The sequence below is a fragment of the Neomonachus schauinslandi genome, chromosome 11, assembly GCF_002201575.2.
Source record: "Neomonachus schauinslandi chromosome 11, ASM220157v2, whole genome shotgun sequence".
In the NCBI taxonomy this organism is placed as follows: domain Eukaryota; kingdom Metazoa; phylum Chordata; class Mammalia; order Carnivora; family Phocidae; genus Neomonachus; species Neomonachus schauinslandi.
Window position 1 is genome coordinate 47,531,346 of NC_058413.1, and position 17,748 is coordinate 47,549,093.

Here is a 17,748-nt window from a genome sequence, read left to right on the forward strand (position 1 = left end):
TCTTAAGTGATGACTGCCCTCCCAGAGCATAACTTTGTAGTTATGTCAGGAGAATGTTGCTAAGGATCACACATGAAAAGGCTGAGTTAGGGTGCCTGGGTGGCTCAGTTGGTTAAGTGACTGCCTTCGGCTCAGGTCATGATGACTCCCACAGAAGGGAGTCTGTGGCCTAGATTAGGGGTCAGCTTGTTATCAGGGTTAGGCCAGCCGTATTTGTGAAGGGAAGTACTGTTTTACCCCCGGGAGTCCCTACAACCGGGGAGGAGGGAAACACTAACGTATGTGGAGCCACTGATCAGCCAGGTGCTTTCAGTATGTTGTCTCCTGCAGCACAACTGAAGGGCGTGGTGATGTGAGCCCGCAGCCCGCAGGCTGTGAAGGATTTAAAGCTGGGTTTCTCTAAAGTCACAACACTTGCTTTTCCAACCCCTCCTCTACCTCCTGAGCTGAGGTTCCCGAGGCAGGTGATTCAGAGAACAGCCTGAGCCGCGGTGGGAGCAGGTGGGGTCTGCTAACAGCAGAACTGAGCCCTGCACCAGCCAGGTGCCCTCTGCTGGGCTGGGGGCTGCAACTCGGGTAACAGTGGTGCTTGTTCTCACCTGTTTCTCCTCCCAAGGCCATGGAATCCTCTGCAGGGCCTGGGACGCCTTTGCCCAAATACTGCAGTGTGGCCACGACCCTGAAGTCCCCTTCCAGGACTGGCGCTGCTCCTCCCTGGGGACTCTCCTTCACCTGCCCCTTTGCCACCCAAGCACCCTGGCTCAGCCGGCACAACCCGCTCTCCAGGTACTAGTCTCGGCTCCTCTGGCAGAAGTGATGAGCACCCCTCTTGTTCCTCTCCGTTCTTGGCTCTCGACAGTGAACCATGAGGGAGACAACTTGCTTCCTGCGGAGGCTGGAAGGGTTCTTCACGGTGTGGGCTATGATTTGCTTGTGGTATTCTATCCCTCCTGTCTAAACGGTGCTCCTTGTAGCGCCTTGTAGAAAGGTGGCTGACGTCAGAGTTGGCATGTGAAGAGAAGGCAGTCAGGCATCACCAGTTAAAGAGCTTCCAGCTCAGTTTACCACCAACTACGAGACTAGCCCTCGCACCACGTGAGAAATTAGGGTTTCTGCAACCAACAGCTAAGGCGAGGTCTCTGGGTACCTCCTCACGTTTCCTCAGTATCCCTCAGTGATCCTGGCCTTTCCCAAATCGAATCCTCGGTGGGCTGTCTAAAGTGTGATTGCAGAAGGGAAAGGAAGCTCAGCCCTCAAGCATACACACGTGGTGTCAGTTCCAGGGACTCGCTTATGTCCATGCCACTCGATTCCGTCTGCCCAGGTTAGGGACATACCAGCTTGAACCCTTAAGAACCTGCTTTCTAGATTCATCTATGTGGACCATCTTTTTTTTTTTTTTAAGATTATTTATTTATTTGTCAGAGAGAGACACAGTGAGAGAGGGAACACAAGCAGGAGGAGTGGGAGAGGGAGGAGCAGGCTTCCCGCTGAGCAGGGAGCCTGAAGTGGGGTTCGATCCCAGGACCCTGGGATCATGACCTGAGCTGAAAGCAGACACTTAACGACTGAGCCACCCAGGCGCCCCATGGACCATCTTGTTTAAAGCCAGAGTTCAGCGTCCCTGCCTCTAGGCTTGCTCACAAAGTAAACAGCTTCTTCAGAAAACCCAAACCCTGACTCAATAATCCCTCCCCACCACTGCACCCCCGCTTTGGTCCTGTCCACAAACCTCTCCAGGAGTAGCTTCTCCTTTTTCCTGTCTCTCAGCCCCTTAGCCAGCTCCTCTGCGCTTCCCCTGCTCAAACACGTCCTCCTCCCTTCTGACCCCTTAGCACCAAGCACCTTTCCCATGTTACTCTTTTCGTACTACCATCCAAACATGCATGGCTCATCCTGGATTCCCACACTGCCTCTGGATTTACCACCCCAGTGCTCTTTCCTGGTCTGCTGTTCAGTCTCAGGACCAGCATTAATTCACTTGACTATATCCAGGCTAATCACATTTTGATGACCTGAAGCAATTCTCAATCCCCAAATGAGAGTTCCCTTCACTGTCCTCTCCTTCTGCCCCTTCCAGCAGTTTACCTTGTCTTACTGGAAGTCACAGATGGCCAGCCACTTGCTGCATGGATTTCTGTCCCACACAGCCCTCTATGTCATATGCACACTACGGTCCTGCTCAGATCTGTGAAATGCGTTTCTTGATGTTTTTAGGGCTTGGTCTTCTCCACTCCCTAATTCCATTTGCTTTTTCCCAGATATGCATCTTACCACCCGTGTCTCCACATTGCTGACTCAGCATGGCAGGGGCCTGGCTGGTTGGGAAGAGTTGGAGATGCTGCTGACACATGGGTCCTGGCAAGAAGGGGACCAGATGGCTTTTATTACTGGGCTCAGATAAAGGCTGCTCCAGAGGCAAGTTCCTCACATCTCCCAGCACACTCCTCAGGGTGGCCTGTCCATACTGCTATGCCTCAGCTGTGTGTGCCCAGCAGGACAGTTTCTTGGATAAAGCGCACATCGTTCAGGACCAGGTTCTAGAAGGGAAATGTGATGGCGGTGAGTGTATTAGTTTGCTAGGCCTGGGTAGCAGGGTAGCACAAACGGAGTGACTTAAAGAACAGAAATGTATTGTCTTTCAGTTCCAGGGACTGAAGTCCGGGTGTTGGCATGTTGGTTCTTCTTAGGGTCGTGAGGGAGAATCTGTTCTACATGGCTTTCCTAACTAACTTCCGTTCGCTTGCTGACCATCCTTGGTGTTCCTTGACTTAGAGAAACATCACCCCAATCTTTGCCCCACCTTCACACAGTATCTTCCCTCTGTGCATGTCTGTGTCCACATTTCCCCTTTTTATAGGAACATCAGTCTTTGGATTAGGACCCCACCCTACTCAGCCTAGCATGACCTTGTCTTAACTACTTATATCTGCAATGATCCTATTTCCAAATAAGGTCACAACCTGAGGTACTAAGGGTTAGGATTCTAACAGATGCATTTTTTTTTTTTAATAAAATGACTTTACTAGTTTTTTGTTTTTTTTTTTTAAAGATTTTATTTATTTATTTGACAGAGACAGAGACAGCGAGAGCAGGAACACAAGCAGGGGGAGTGGGAGAGGGAGAAGCAGGCTTCCTGCTGAGCCGGGAGCCCGATGTGGGACTCGATCCCAGGACCCTGGGATCATGACCTGAGCCGAAGGCAGTCGCGTAACCAACTGAGCCACCCAGGCGCCCCTAACAGATGCATTTTGAGGGGGATACAACTGAACCTGTGACAGTGAAGAGAATTGAGAGTGAAAAGTGCTCTGTTCAGGAAAATTCAGTGTGTTGAATGATGGGCACCAGCCTAAGGGAAAGAGGAACAAAACATGCCCACATGCACGTCTCTGCCCGTACACACACAAGCTGGTCCCCCACATGTTGGGAGCCAGGCCTGTGCTTTACTTCCATGGCTGCTTCCTTCTTTGGGGTTTTTCTCTTCTTCTCAGAGTCAGACTTTGTGACTGTGGATTCATGGAGGGAAGACTAGTGTGAATTCCAAAAAAATGAATTATAGTATTTCCATTCAAAAGTCATTTTGTCGTTTTCAAGGAACTAATAATATGTGAATCCAAATGAAATATTAGCAGAGTTTTGCTCAAATAATAGGCTGTCTAGTGATTAAGGTAATTTGCAACCAGACTTTATTTCTCTTCCAAATCATACTGAGTTCTCAAAACAGCTTGTACTTTCAATTAGCTTCAAGACTTCTCCTGCCCTCTCTTTTACGATGTCCATTTGCTTTGCCGAACCTCTGCTCATTGCTGTAATGGCAGGTGCTGAGGGCTGCCCTCACGTTAGGCCATAGCTCCTCCTTGCCTGTGTGGGCCTGTGGATGAATACACTATCTATCCCCAGTTGGTCTTGGACGCAGGGACAACACTTTTCAGAAGTGCTGGGAGGAGGGGGAGTACACTGGAGAAAGATCCAAAGGACCCAGGTTATCCCTGGGAATTGCAGGCCAAATACATAGAAGAGCACAGAAAAACAGGAAGAGGAAGAGAACAGGAAAGGAATGGCAGGAAGTGATACACAAGAGTTGCTGAGGGCAAAAAGAGGTAGAGGGAAGAGCATCCATGCTACAGCTTGCCTGTCTCTGCCACAATCAGCTCTAACAGCATCTGTCCCTGTCCCTTCTCTTGATGGCCCTCACTATAAGGAAGGCCCTGCGCCTGGTTCTAGGGCATTGCGGGGAACCATGGTGCTCCCTGTCATACTTCCGCACGCCAGATTTTATTGTGTTTTCTTATCCACAGCTGGAGAGACGGGGGGCCCTGCTTGTGGAATTTGAGGTTCCCCTCGTCACAGACCCGAAGCGGCCAGCCCAGCGGCAGAACGTGGTCTTAGAAGATGATGTCATTCAGTTCTTGCCATCCACGGAATGCTCACTGCGACCTGGGGACACGGTGCTTGCCCCCTGGGAGCCAGACCGACAGCGGTATGGCCCTGGCACCGTTCTCTTGGCCTCGGAGGCAAGAGACCCCCAGAGAGGTAAGGGAAACAGCTCCGACCTAGCGGTCCCCAGGTGGAGCCAGGCTAGTAGGAGAGAGCAAAAAGTGTCTTAGAGGCAAGCTGAGGGTCTTAGAGGTGTCAAAAAAAAATCCTTACCCCCTCACTTGCAGCTTAATCCTGGATGTGGCAACAGACAGATGAATCCTATCTTTCGGATTATATAATACCTTTCATCCGAGCAAAAATAGCCTAAAACTATTATGTCTATGTGGGTTAGCTAACCTGTGGGGTGATGAGGTTAAACTGGGACCACACCAGTACTCATGACTGGTCCCCCATCAAGTTATCCATGGACTGGGAGAGTCCCCTTCTGCAGGGCCAGCAGTCAGCATCATTGCAATTTCGAGAATGACAGGAGGAGGCTTCTCTTCTTTCCCATGAAAATCGAGCCCGGGAGGTGCATGCCAGTGCCCCAGGAGGTGGCAGTAAATAGGGAGCCAGTGAGGGAATGTTCCTGGCAGGCTCTCCACAGAGAGGTGCCCTGGAGGAGGCCGGCGGAGCAGGGGGCTGCACTGAGGTTTGCTTTGGGGGCTAGGAGAACCCTTGTCCCATGATCTAGAAGAGGTAATTGTAACAAAATGTTGCTCTTTCTGTTACATAGCCTCAAAAGAAGGAGAAATTACTGTTCACTTCTGGAATGGCAAGACAGCTAGCGTGCCTCGAGGCGGGGTCAGGTGGGTGCCCCCCGCTGTCTGGAAGAAGGCTGGGGGGAGGCTGCACAAGCCTTCAATCAAGGAGCACGCCGGCGCCCTCCTCTGGGCCCCTTGCTGCTCTCCGCGCGGACCGGCTGCAGGATGGGTCACCAACGGGCTTTCTCCGGGCACTCCGTTCCTGTGTCCTCCCTGCGTCCCCCAGGCCTGCTGCCAACTGCTGGGCCAGGGCTGCCTCTGCCCTTGCCCCTTGGCTGGACCTACCTGGTGGCCTCTAACCAGGGCCAAAGAACATCCAGAGGTAGAACTGAAGCCCACAGCACCACGTTTGCCCCTAGAGGGTCCTAAAGAAGAGGAAGGAGCAGTGCAAGCTCCCCTGGGGGTTTCTTCTTCTTCTTCTTCCTCTTCTTCCGAAGAGGATTTGGAGAATGATCTGCAGATTGGCCTCCCCCAGAGGCTGATGGTGGACAGCACGGTCAACACAGACCCCATCCTCCTTGAGAAGTCTCCGAGGAGGCAGGGTGGCCTCTGCCAGCCCGAGTGGAGGTATTGGAGGAGAAACGGGTCCAAGCTGCAACCTGGGAAGCCAGGTATACCTTCTTGTAAGGCAGGGCTGGGGGCCCTGCTCTCTTCCCTCCCATGTGTCTCGTAGGGATCTCATGCACGCATCCCCCGTGCTGCAGTTGGAAGTAACACTTAGGAGTGTGGCCATGTTGAAGGGGAGGCTGTGATAAAAGGGAAATAGTAGGTTTCCATTTGAGCAATAATACCCCGTAAGAGAGGATGGGCTGATCTTCGTGCGAAGGTTTGCATCCCTGTCTAACAACTGTCTTTTCCTCCTTCACTAGTCTCTACTGACAGGGCGCTGCCTTTGTCTGTATTTGCCTGCCCCCCCCAACCCCTCCTTTTTTTCTTGGGGCCCTTGATTTTTCTCTAGATGAATAGTCAAAATGCCTTCAGGTGTCGATTAGAGTCTTCAATGGCCCGAGAGGCACAGAAACTGGTCTTTAAACATTCATTGGTCATCAGGCCCTACTCTCCCCTGGTCCCCTTAGTGAATCAGAGTGGGAAGAAGCAGGGCACTGCATCATGCTGCTCATTCCTTGTGAGAAGGGGAGGCAGGGCTGTTGATCCACAGCCATCCCCATCTTCACCTCGAGCTAAGAACCCCGTGACGCCCCCATAGGTTTAGAAGCCGTGTTATCACTGACATGCCTCATGCCTGTCCTATCTAAATTCCCAGCGGGGCCCGGACAGAGCAGAAGCCCAAGTCAGCGGGCAGAGGCAGCTGGGATAAGCCCAGCCCTAGACTAGATTCCTGGGACCCTGGGGTCACTAACCGAACATAGAGTGAACTAAATAAACATTCAGTCTGGGACAGGGAGGCTGTGTGGTTTTAGAGTACCACTGCTAAGGGCTTAAAGATCTCCAGACACCACCCACATTGGGACCCGCTGTGGGTCCCTGTTTGAAGCCACTGGCCTCTTTCCAGGACAGCTGCTCAGCTGAGGGACCTCTTAGCCATGAGGATTTCACACTTGCCCCAGGGATAAGAACTTTGTTGGTCTTCAGTTCCAGAAAGTTGAAAAATTGTTTCTACACCGAGAGACCATCTTGGTGACTCCTGGACCCCTGGGCTTTGGCGGGGCATGGGGGTGGACGGGTGGGAATGGTGTAAGTTGGCTGCTCTTGTACTTTATAGGTGGGTTCTAGACCTTCCTTGGCTTTCCAGGTGTGGGATTCTCCCCCTGCCCCAGGGAAAGAACTGGAGGAACAAGAAGTCAGCTGTGTGCAGCTGAGCTCCTCCTCCCCTCTCGGAGAGGAGCCTTTGCATTGAAAATACCAAGCTGGGCAGGCTCTTGGGCTTCTGGGAGATGGTCACGGATCTCATGGCGAGAGGCTGTGGGAGGTGCTGGCAGAAGCTACTAGGAAACAACTGTTCCTCTCAGATACAGCCACCCTACAGGTGATACTATCAAGGAAATGGTGCCCAAGCCTAGAGATTTCATGCTAAATTTGCCATAGCTTCCACTGCCTCCTGCTTCAGCAGACTGGAGAAAGAAAAGCGGTACCTACCCCACAGACTGGAGTCTGTAGGGAGCAACAGAGAAGCACCAGGCCCGGCCTCAGGAGGGGATGCCAGAGGGGTAACCAGAGGGGCCATGGTGCTCACACAGGTTTTGGGCACCAGCTCTGCATTCCCAGTACTGTAGCTTGGCTCCCCAGCATTCCATCTGGACCAGTTCCAAACCTGGTTAAGTCCACACCTCTTTTCCCTAAGCACACACTGCTCATCTCCCTCCACTGCCCAGCCACCCACATTCAGTCTCTCTTCCCATCACCACATTTAAACAGATCCACTCTAAAGTTTTGTTCCCCGCCCCCACCAAAAATTCTAGTAATTGTCCATAAAGAAGATAAATATGGTACCTTCAGGTACTTGGTCTGGTTTTCCCTTAGGTACTACTAAGGTCATTTGTCATGCTCCAGGCAAAGGTTAATTCTTAGAGCTGAACCATGAGGATCCCTGGACCTGCCCTCTGCCAGGTCCCAAGCCTGTGTGCAAAGCTATGGAGACTATTCTTGAGTCAGAGTGTGAAGAAAGGGGCCATCCCTGGCCCTTGTCGCGGGGTGGGGGTGGGGCATTGTGTGCCACAAGTGACTAGTGAGGATGAAGTGCAGAAAACCGGGTGTGCACCAGCGCCGGAAACAATGGCAAACACCAGCGCTTTCCTTTTCTCCCCCTCGAGATTTTGTTGCTTTTAGGGACATGTGCTGCTTTGCTTCTCCTAATTGTGCTTGACGGCCTTCAGTCAAGTACTGATGCCTGATGGTCAGCCTTAGGCTCTGCCTCACAACAATCCTCTTGTGTGGGTCCCTCTGCCCTCCATGCTTGTTACTTCCCGAGTTCCTGTCTGATCCCAACCTAACAATTCTAGGAAGGCCAGGTTGCTGGCTGCCCGCAGTTACTTTGCTCTCCTCCCGAGCTTATGACTGAAACAGGATTTAATCTGTAGTTTTAAAAGCCTGCAAGAGGATGGATTCCTGTAAAGTAGTCCTTCCTTTTCAGATTCTTTTCCTACTCCCCAGGGAGTCACATCTCCCATTATTTTGTTTTTGCCTCACACCCAACCTCTTAAAACCTCCCCCCCACCCCAGCTCACTACCTCTTGTGATCAGTGTGATTTATAAGCTCCTTTGACAGGTGGCAGTTGGCCACCTTTGCTTCCCCTACTGGCTGCTCTGAAAATCGTGTCTGATACCTTCTCCCATCTAATTCCAAATGTGGTTATCAGATAAAACCTATCCAAAAAGTGTAATGGCCAGAAATGACTAACAAACTTTATTTCTCTTTAAAAAGCTGAGAGCAGGGCGCCTGGGTGGCTCAGTTGGTTAAGCGACTGCCTTCGGCTCAGGTCATGATCCTGGAGTCCCAGGATCGAGTCCCGCATCGGGCTCCTTGCTCAGCAGGGAGTCTGCTTCTCCCTCTGACCCTCCTCCCTCTCATGCTCTCTCTCTATCTCATTCTCTCAAATAAATAAATAAAATCTTTAAAAAATAAAAATAAAAAAAAATAAAAAGCTGAGATCAGTGGTAGGGACTTAGTTAGATTCTGGGATCCTGACATAGTTCCACTTCAGTCATCAGGACCAATCCCATGGTGGCACATGCAACATAACTCACTGAATTTGGGCTTTAGGAACAAGACATGGAACCATCTGGAGAGAAAAGAGGGGCAACAAACAACAAAGGGTACAGAGTGTAGTGCTGGGGAATACGAAGGAGCTGGTCCTGGAAGCAAGCGGCGTGAAGCCACCACAGATCCTGCCAGAGGACGGTGAACACAGAGAATGGAGTCCGGGAACAGCGACCCACCAGAGGGACCAAAATGCCCTCAGACTGAAAGCCCCGAGGAGCCAGGTAAAGCAGGATGGCTGGGAAGGGGCTCCTAAGGACTCCTCACGTGGTTCTTCGTGCCCCTTTTGAGAATGCGAACTCCCATGCTGTCTTTTCCCAGGAAAATGCACATACCCACGATTTTGCATTCCATTTCAGAAGGCTTACAGAACCCACAAAGCTGATCACAGGCTTCTTATGGAGGCAAGGATCCCATTTAAGTCACACTCTTGACCCTATGGTGATGGGCATGGGTCTGCCTGACTAGGCCCTCTGTCCGTGGGAGTCCGTTCCTCACTAGGAACGCTAACACAGCCCTACTTAAAACTTGGCTCTCATCATATAAAACACTGGCGTTTGTCCTGAGGAAAGACTGGTCACGTTCGGAATGAGATGAACTACCAGGCAACCAAACTGGCCAAAGGCAGCACCGCTGTTGGCCCGGTGGCCTCAAGGAGTTCAGGGCACATCACAACTTTTTAAGATCAGTGACTTTTGATCCTTAAAATTACAGTCAGCATCAGACTCTCGGGATTTTTTTTTTTTCTTATAGGAAGCTAAAAGAGCAGTGGTGGTAACTACCTGAGGAGGCGCTAGCAAGTGGCTGCCAAGTCGTCCCATGATGGCCGGGCGCACAACAGCGGCATCCTCATGCACTAGACTTGCCTGCAGATGAGCGGCGCGAAGGCACCTGCCCTGAGGGGCACAGGAGCCCGGTGGTCCTGGCCAGGACTCCCTGCTGGGGGCCGGGGGGCGGGGGGGCTCCAGGCAAACGCATCCACAGCCTGTCGCCTTCTCATAAACCTACAGCTGTCCATGAGCAACATTGTTTCACCTCTTCATGCCAATAAAAAGGAACTCTGCATTTCCAAAATCGCTCCCTTTATTATCATAAGTAGACTTCACCTGGAATTCCAGTAAGCAGTTAAAAACTATTGAGACAGCATCATTACAGTATGACTTTCAGCAGAAAGTGGGGGTGGGGGGGTCTTCTAGACGTTTAAGTTAAAATAGGCACTGAAAGAGACAAAATCCAATTCCCAGGAAGGCTGACCCTCTACAGTCAGCCCTGAAAGCAGGATCACTGGGTAAATATGAAAAGAATCATACAGTGACTTTATTCTTCTTGCTACTTAAAAAAAAGGTGATGGGATAGCCATGATGGTCCACATCATACGGGGAAGACCAAGTCCACACTTTGTCCCGAGTCGACTGCTACCACCTGAGTCTTGGTTAAGTCATTTGTACCCACAGTGACAGAATAGGTCCCTGGATATACTTCTATGTAGAGGTCCTTAGAGGTGTTCTCAGCCTGCAAGGAAAAACAGGTATTAGCCATTGAGAGACTGGAGGTCACGCCGCCAGCAGGCCGCCTTTGGGTGCCAGGGGCGCAGTGGGATGAAGCACTGGGCTGGAGACGGAGGTCCTGCTTTCAAGGCTCAGCCTGGCCAGACAATAGGAATGTCATTTAGGTAAGTCTCAGCCCCTCCTTGTGCTTGTTTCCTTATTTCTAAAGCTGTGGTAATACCTACTTCACAAATAAGCACGTATGTGAAAACACTTGGCAAGTGCTAGAATGCTATATGAATATGAAGGGTCATAAAAGGGACATTCCTAATCGTGGTAGAAAGAGAGGAACTTGGTAGAGAGAAAGGCAAACGATCATTGTTTTGGGGCTCACAAGTAGACAGTGGTACTTGTTAGCACAGATCAGCAGTAACAACAAGGCACCAAGGAATAATGAGAATCTTTTTAACTGTGCTTTGTTTGCTACATTCATCATGAGGAAGATGAAATATTCTTTTCTCCAAAAGCTGAGCACACTATGAATGGATTCCATTTCGTCATGCAGCAAGTCCGCAGGCTGGCCAAAGCCTCCCTTGGACGATTGGTTCTCCTATAACACAAAACACTGGAAGCTGGAGTTAACGGAAAGATCTGTGTTTAGAGCTGTGCTGAGCACAGACGGTCTTCCAAGGACAGACTTGACATATGGCTGGGAAGTGAGCGGAAGTGCAGGCAGAGGAGGGGTCTCCGTTCAAATGGCAGACAGCGAAGTTGCAAACCAGAAAAGAGCCTGTAATTAAGAGCCAAAGCTGCTACCCCACAGCTGGGAACCCCCCCGCCCCTCCCACGTGCTTCCTCCATGCTCAGAAGCCACAGGCAGCAGGTGTCGTCTCTGCCACTACACCCAGGGGGACAACAACAAATTACTGGCCAGCAAACTCCACCAGGAGGAATAAATGGTAATATTTACACTTTGATGAAACTTCCTTCCCGCCCTCCACCTTGCACAGATTTAAAGCCAACTTTTTTTTTTTTTTTAAAGATTTTATTTATTTATTTGACAGAGAGAGACACAGCAAGAGAGGGAACACAAGCGGGGGGGTGGGAGAGGGAGAAGCAGGCTTCCCGCCGAGCAGGGAGCCCGATGTGGGGCTCGATCCCAGGACCCTGGGATCATGACCTGAGCCGAAGGTAGCTGCTTAACCGACTGAGCCACCCAGGTGCCCCAAAAACGCATAAATCTTTCGCCTTTTAAAAGTTGGCTTTAAGGGGCGCCTGGGTGGCTCAGTCGGTTAAGCGACTGCCTTCAGCTCATGTCATGATCCCAGCGTCCTGGGATCGAGCCCCACATCGGGCTCCCTGCTCGGCAGGAAGCCTGCTTCTCCCTCTCCCACCCCCCCGCTTGTGTTCCCTCTCTTGCTGTGTCTCTCTCTGTCAAATAAATAATCTTTAAAAAAAAATAAAATAAAAATAAAGCCAACTTTTTCCAAAGCTGCTTTATGTTCTATCCTTTCATGCCCAGTTATTGCAAATTTGGTCTTCTTATCGTTTAACTGACATGAATGTAAATGACTATGCCAAAACTATTTATTGGGTCTTCAACTACGTAAGTACACAAAAGTAGATTTCAGAAAATACAGCCATATCAGAATTGCAGAAAGCCAAGGATACTTCATTTGTCTGCATAAGAGGAAACACGGGGGATAAGATCAGCATCCGTGATTCCAATACCACGAATATCAGAAAGATTAGCATCACCAAAATCCAGCAAGTATGGGAGGCATCTTGACCTAACATATATTTGTACCAGAAGCAGAACATTCTTAGTTGTTATTAACTCCAGTATATTCTGGGTCCTGGCTAGTAGTGCACTGTATACAAACAAAGATTAAGCCAAGTATTGCAGAAACATGCTGGAGTTCCTTTCCTCCGAATTCCAGCCCTTCTGAGTTCCCAAAAATTCCCTGGGTTCATGAACTAATGAGTACTTCTTTATCCTAAAAATGAAAAAAAACCTCATCACTGTGTTTTTAACAGAGAAACATTTGTGGAAAATGAGGACAAATCCCTTCAAATGTTCTGGAACTCGATCTAACCAAATTTACATGTTTCTGAATTTCAGTAATGGTTTTCACTTTGTAAGCAGGAGGGTCAGACCCCTCCTGCTGCTTGAACAGATGGTGGAATTCCAGCAGAACCCAGTGTCAGCCCAGCTGAGCTGTAGGAACTGCGATGTGAATACTTCACATTCTTTCCAACCACAACTATGAGTTCAGGCACAAAAAGTATCCCTTAAGCTTCAAGTGAAGGAAGGATATGAGAAAACATAATTTTACACTGAATCCAAATGCTATACTCTCTCAAGAGTGAAACATCTCAACTTAAAAATACCGTGGATCTGGGACAAAGGACCCTAAAACTGGCTCAACTGGTTCATGGACTGGCACTGGCGGTGAAGCCCAGATGAGGAGGTCTGTACTCAAAGGCTGGGGCGCTGCTAGAGCACACCCTGACACGTGAGAGAGGCCTCCCAGGCCGAGGGAGGTGTCTCTTCTCTGAAGAGACAAGAAGAAACATTGATTAGCGCCCAGACTTTGACTTCTGGATTGTAAAGAAAAACTTTCCCTTAGTTTATTAGGAACTAATAATTGTTCTGTCGGTTTCTTCTAAGTTGTCTCCTAAGTTAAGGCTTTTAGTGAATTCTGTGAGGTATTTGTAGTCAGATGTTTACCGTGATGACTTTTTATATTTCCATGGGCTTTGGAGTCAGGCCTGAATTTGAATCCTCTCTCTTGCTTTACTGAAAAGGGCAAATTAAGTTTTCTAGGACTTAGTTTCCCAGTCTACAACATGGTGATACGAGATTGGAGATTTAAAGTGCAAGAGTGACTGACACTCAACAGGCTCTCAGAAAACAGAATTCTCTTCTGTGCTTCTCCCAGGAGTCCAGGTACTAGCGGGGAAAAGCAGAATTCCCTTTAGGGGCACCAACTTACATTTTATAGGAAAGAATGGGAGGGACAGGAATGACTCTTGCCCTCATATAACCCCCTTGGGGTCAGGCCAGAAAAGGGAACCCAGGCTTCGGGCTCTGGCATTGCTCTACATATCCCAGGCCAGGGAAACAGGAGGGACCTTCCAGTGTGCACCCAGCCCTCACTCACATCCCTGGGGCCACTCTCCCATCCTTTCCCTAGACCCACAGGCTGGAGAAGTCAGGAATCCAACTTGTGGATTAGACTCTGAACCTAAGTTTGCTATCTTTGAGTAACTAGGGGGCATTTAAAAAGGGAAAAACAGGGGCACCTGGGTGGCTCAGTCATTAAGCGTCTGCCTTTGGCTCAGGTCATGATCTCAGGGTCCTGGGATCGAGCCCCGCATCACGCTCCCTGCTCGGCAGGAGGCCTGCTTCTCCCTCTCCCACTCCCCCATGCTTGTGTTCCCTCTCTCGCTGTGTCTCTCTCTGTCAAATAAATAAATAAAATCTTAAAAAAAATAAAAAGGGAAAAACAAAATAACACACCTACTCTCTTCAAAAACAACAATGACTTCTAGTGCATCAGTTCAACAAGTAGAATCTTGGGCTTCCCCAGAACAGGTGGTAAAAGACAGATAAGTTTGTAGGGAGAGGCCTGTAATTGCCCGTTGCTAATACTAATAGTTTATTTCCTAATGCTCTAGAAAAAGAATTCTGTTAAAAGAGAGGGAGGGGAGCTGAGGGCACAGCACGGACAGCTGAGGATACATACCTGGCTGTGCCCATCGTCCCAGCACCAGCGCAGCTCCGACTTCCCTCTGTGATACCGAGAGACGTGGACCGCCCCTCCTTCCTCCAGCACAGATGAACAGTATCTCTACAGAAGGAATGGGAATGATGCTGGGCAAGCAAACAGTCTGGTCAAATTTTCAAAAAAACCCACAACTCCATGACTTGGGGAAAGTATGGTTAAGGAGGGAGGCAACAGAGCAAAGGTGAATTACCTGCTCTCTTGATAGGCCTCTGAAGTCATCCAACAAATCTGAGCCTATGTGAAGTGGCTGCAGAGGGAACTGCATTTGGCATGACTTTGCTGCCATCTGCGGCCTTTGTAGGGCAAGAAGCCTGGCCAACCACTGCTGGGCAGGACCAGGCTCTCTGCCAGGTTAAAGAATTTTCACAACATCTTCGTCCCAATGTCAAATACATATGCCCTTCCATCTCCTCTGATGAACTGTTCCATGGTTACTGTCCAAGTTTCAGACAAGGACAAGGGAAGAGGGGTGCGTCTCCTTGAGATTTAGAAATACAACAGGAAATGTAACAAAAACTCAAGAGCTAGGCAACTGATCTCCCCATGCAGAGGGGAGGAAGAGGTCTCTAATTTAAGGAGAATAATCCAAAGGATCAGAAAGCAAATTACATTTTTTCTTGTCTACTTCCTTCCTCCCCCTCGAAGTTAACCTTAGACTTGCCCCTGATTATGACTAATGATGAGGACATCACAAGTCTGCTTGTTTTGAACATAGTGTACGGACAGTGTTTAAGGCATGAGACCAAAAGAATAGGAAGCTGGGGAAAGCACTTTAGGACATAGGTTTAATAACGTATTTTGGGGGCTGCTTCAAAATTGTAAAGGCAGACTCAGAACACTGTTCTTAATTCTATCTCCAGAAAGCCCAAGGGTTCTGAGACTCCATTCCCGAGTGGAAACTTGAACTGAAGTATGGACTAAATAGCAAAATGAAGAACACACCAATTTGCTAAACCTCAGACCAAAGACTATTGTTATTCCTTTTAGTGAACTATGAACCAAAATGTTTCAGTTGATCTCTTCACAGAAGAGCTGAAGTTATGGATTTTTCTAAAACCATTTAACAGAATAACATAAAAATACTCTCTGGACCATATCTCATTGACTGGAATCCTGTTCTTGGAGTCAGGTATTTTACAAAAGATGTAGAGAGATTAGAGATTTTTTGAAATCTTAATATATGAAATTGAAAAGCAGGACAGAAACAAGGTATTCTCTTCTTCTCCCTTGTAGACCAGCATCCTTATAACCACAAAAGAATCACATCAGGTTAAGGCTCAAAGAGACCACAGAGTCTGCTATAACTCCTAGACAACAGAGTACCTTCCATGCAGGGGATTTCCCTGGATGCAGGCTGGCCTGCCTTCACCATTCCCTCAAAGTACTTAAAGATGACCTTAGCATGTGGTTTTGAGAAGGGCTTTAAAACCTTTGTACACCCATTTCAATGAATGGTACCCAAAATTTCATGTAAGTCCCTCATGCTATAGTTTATGACAATTTTCTGGTGTTCATCTCTCAGTAGAAAAAACCAAAGAAACAGACTCTAAAGGCTGGAAAGCACTTTAGAGATCTTCATTTTATGACAGGGAAGCTAGGCTGAGTGGGACTAATTGGCCCGGGGCATTATAGCCAGTAAGTGGCAGAACATGGGTCTGGTTCCTGGGAGGCTGCTCCTGCCATTAAGTCACACCACCACTGGGGGGGCACTGCATCTGTTCCACATAACCACCTTGGTGGCCAACAAGTGATACGGACTCATAGAGACATACTTAAAAACTGCATTACCGGGGACTTGAAACAGAGGTTAAATTCTAGTGTACGGATATTGTTTCAGTACATTTTGAAACCCAGAAAGGCTCAGTTCCAGTTTAGAACGAGCTTACTGATGTTTTTTAACTTCAGTTCAGTTCAAAGTTTAAAAAATCCCTAATATCTGGACTTGATGGTTTTGGAATTCAGCAAATAACCTCCCCACCCCCCCACCCCCCACTAATCTGAAAACAGTAGGGAGGACAGAAACCTTTTGTGGCTTGTTCACTGCTACATCCTCAATAATACCTACAGAGTTAGACTTTCAATAAGTATCTGTTGAATAAATTCTAACTTGGATTTATCACCTGGTTTAAATCCCTGTTTACAATCTAACCATGAAGGTGGGGCAGGGTAAATGGGTTTGTGGTCCATCTGCAGGTGGATGGGGACATGCTTTGGCTTACACCAACTTACCCCGCACTGACTTGAAGTATAGTCCATGAATTCTGCCATTGTTCTGAAGGAAGCACTTAGGGTTGGTTGTCTTTCTTCTCTCTATTTGAATAAATGGCAAATCACAGGTGAGATCTGGTAGTCCCTACTGGAGAATGAGGTCATTTTGGAAATAGCATCTTTTTTACTTTTTGAAAGGCCTCTACAAGTTTAAGTAAACAAGAAGGATCTTACTGAGGAAGAATTCCACTCTAAAAGGAATAAACAGACACGCAATTTATCCAGGACAAAGAAAGATGGTAGCATGTAAGAATTTTTTAAAAAAAGTAACCAACCAGGGCCGAGCACTAGCGGTACCGTAAACTACCCAATAAGAACCTGTCAAATGTCAAGAATTTTCAAAGGACTTTTCTGTTCACTGTCCCGCTACTTTACAGCTTCCGCCAAAGGCTGGATCCGGGGCGTGGGCTCGGCGTGCCCCGGTTGCCAGCAGGCCACCGCGGAGCGAATGAATGGGCTGGTCCCCCAGCACTGGAGCCCTCACCTCTCCCGGGAGAAGGCGCTGGGGGCCAGCTGCGGACCGTCTTTCTCTGTGGAGCCGCTCCCGGGAAGTGACCCCCACGCCGCTTTTGGGAAGCTCCCGCGAATGCCAGTCCACCGCCCTCCTCTTGGCCCGCTCCAGCACTTCTTGACCCAGCCTAGCCGTGCGCTGCAGGGCACGTCGGTCCACCCCGTTCAGCGCCGCGGCCGCCAAACAGTTCTCCATGTCTCCCTGCGCGGGCACATACACACAAACACCGGCCGGTCAGCGGGCCGCCGCGACCCTGCTCCAGCTGCGGGTCGGAGCCCTAGCTTCGATCTCCCCGGCGACCACCGCCCCGGGCTCTGCCCTTAACGCGCTCTCCAGCCGGCGCCCGGCCGGGGGCGAGCGGGTCCGCGGAAATCCCCGCCATTTCCGTCTCCCCCTTCCCTAGGTGGGAGGCCCTCACCAGCCCGCTTCTCTAAGCGCATGCGCTCAGCGCTGTGTGGGAGAGAGAAAGGGCTGGGCCTGGAGCACCCGGCGCCGGCGCAGCAGGCCATTGGCGGGGGGCGGGGCCTGTGGTCTGCGTCGGTCACGCCTTCTTTCTGCGTCCGGGCCGCGGCCCCTACGCGGCGTTTGCCGGGCTAACTGCCGGGCGCAGGGGCGGGGCCTGGCGGCGTGCGGGGGGTGGGGGCCAGAGTCTAGCCGGTGGCGGGGGCGGCGGCTTGTCTGCTCCAGCCGAAGAGCCCATGGGCTGTGGGCCTCGCCCTTCGCGGTGGTCTCCAACGTCAAACACGGTGGAGCCTGTGTAAAGTCAGGTGGTCTCCCGTTGGCCTAAGAA

At 49.8% G+C, this 17,748-nt stretch overlaps 2 protein-coding genes across 4 annotated transcripts; one reads left to right on the plus strand and one right to left on the minus strand.

Moving 5' to 3' along the window:
• Window positions 1-619: 619 nt before the first annotated feature.
• Window positions 620-9,687, plus strand: C11H11orf16 (chromosome 11 C11orf16 homolog). The gene is made up of 6 exons (XM_044919761.1): window positions 620-786; window positions 2,262-2,418; window positions 4,299-4,533; window positions 5,156-5,794; window positions 8,905-9,125; window positions 9,655-9,687. Exons 1-6 carry the CDS (start codon window positions 620-622, stop codon window positions 9,685-9,687), a joined length of 1,452 nt encoding a protein of 483 aa, XP_044775696.1.
• A 315-nt stretch (window positions 9,688-10,002) lies between these two features.
• Window positions 10,003-17,411, minus strand: AKIP1 (A-kinase interacting protein 1). 3 transcript variants are annotated; one of them, XM_021685753.1, is made up of 5 exons: window positions 17,377-17,411; window positions 16,932-17,159; window positions 16,409-16,489; window positions 14,138-14,242; window positions 10,003-10,413 (listed from the first exon to the last, which is right to left on the minus strand). In XM_021685753.1, the coding sequence occupies exons 2-5, from the start codon at window positions 17,151-17,153 to the stop codon at window positions 10,273-10,275; spliced, it is 549 nt and encodes a 182-aa protein (XP_021541428.1). In that variant the 5' UTR covers window positions 17,154-17,159; window positions 17,377-17,411; the 3' UTR covers window positions 10,003-10,272. The 3 variants fall into 3 exon arrangements, with proteins under 3 accessions (XP_021541428.1, XP_044775328.1, XP_021541429.1); XM_044919393.1 differs by lacking the exon at window positions 16,409-16,489 and having other exon boundaries at window positions 16,932-17,405; XM_021685754.1 differs by lacking the exon at window positions 14,138-14,242 and having other exon boundaries at window positions 16,932-17,405.
• Window positions 17,412-17,748: the final 337 nt, after the last annotated feature.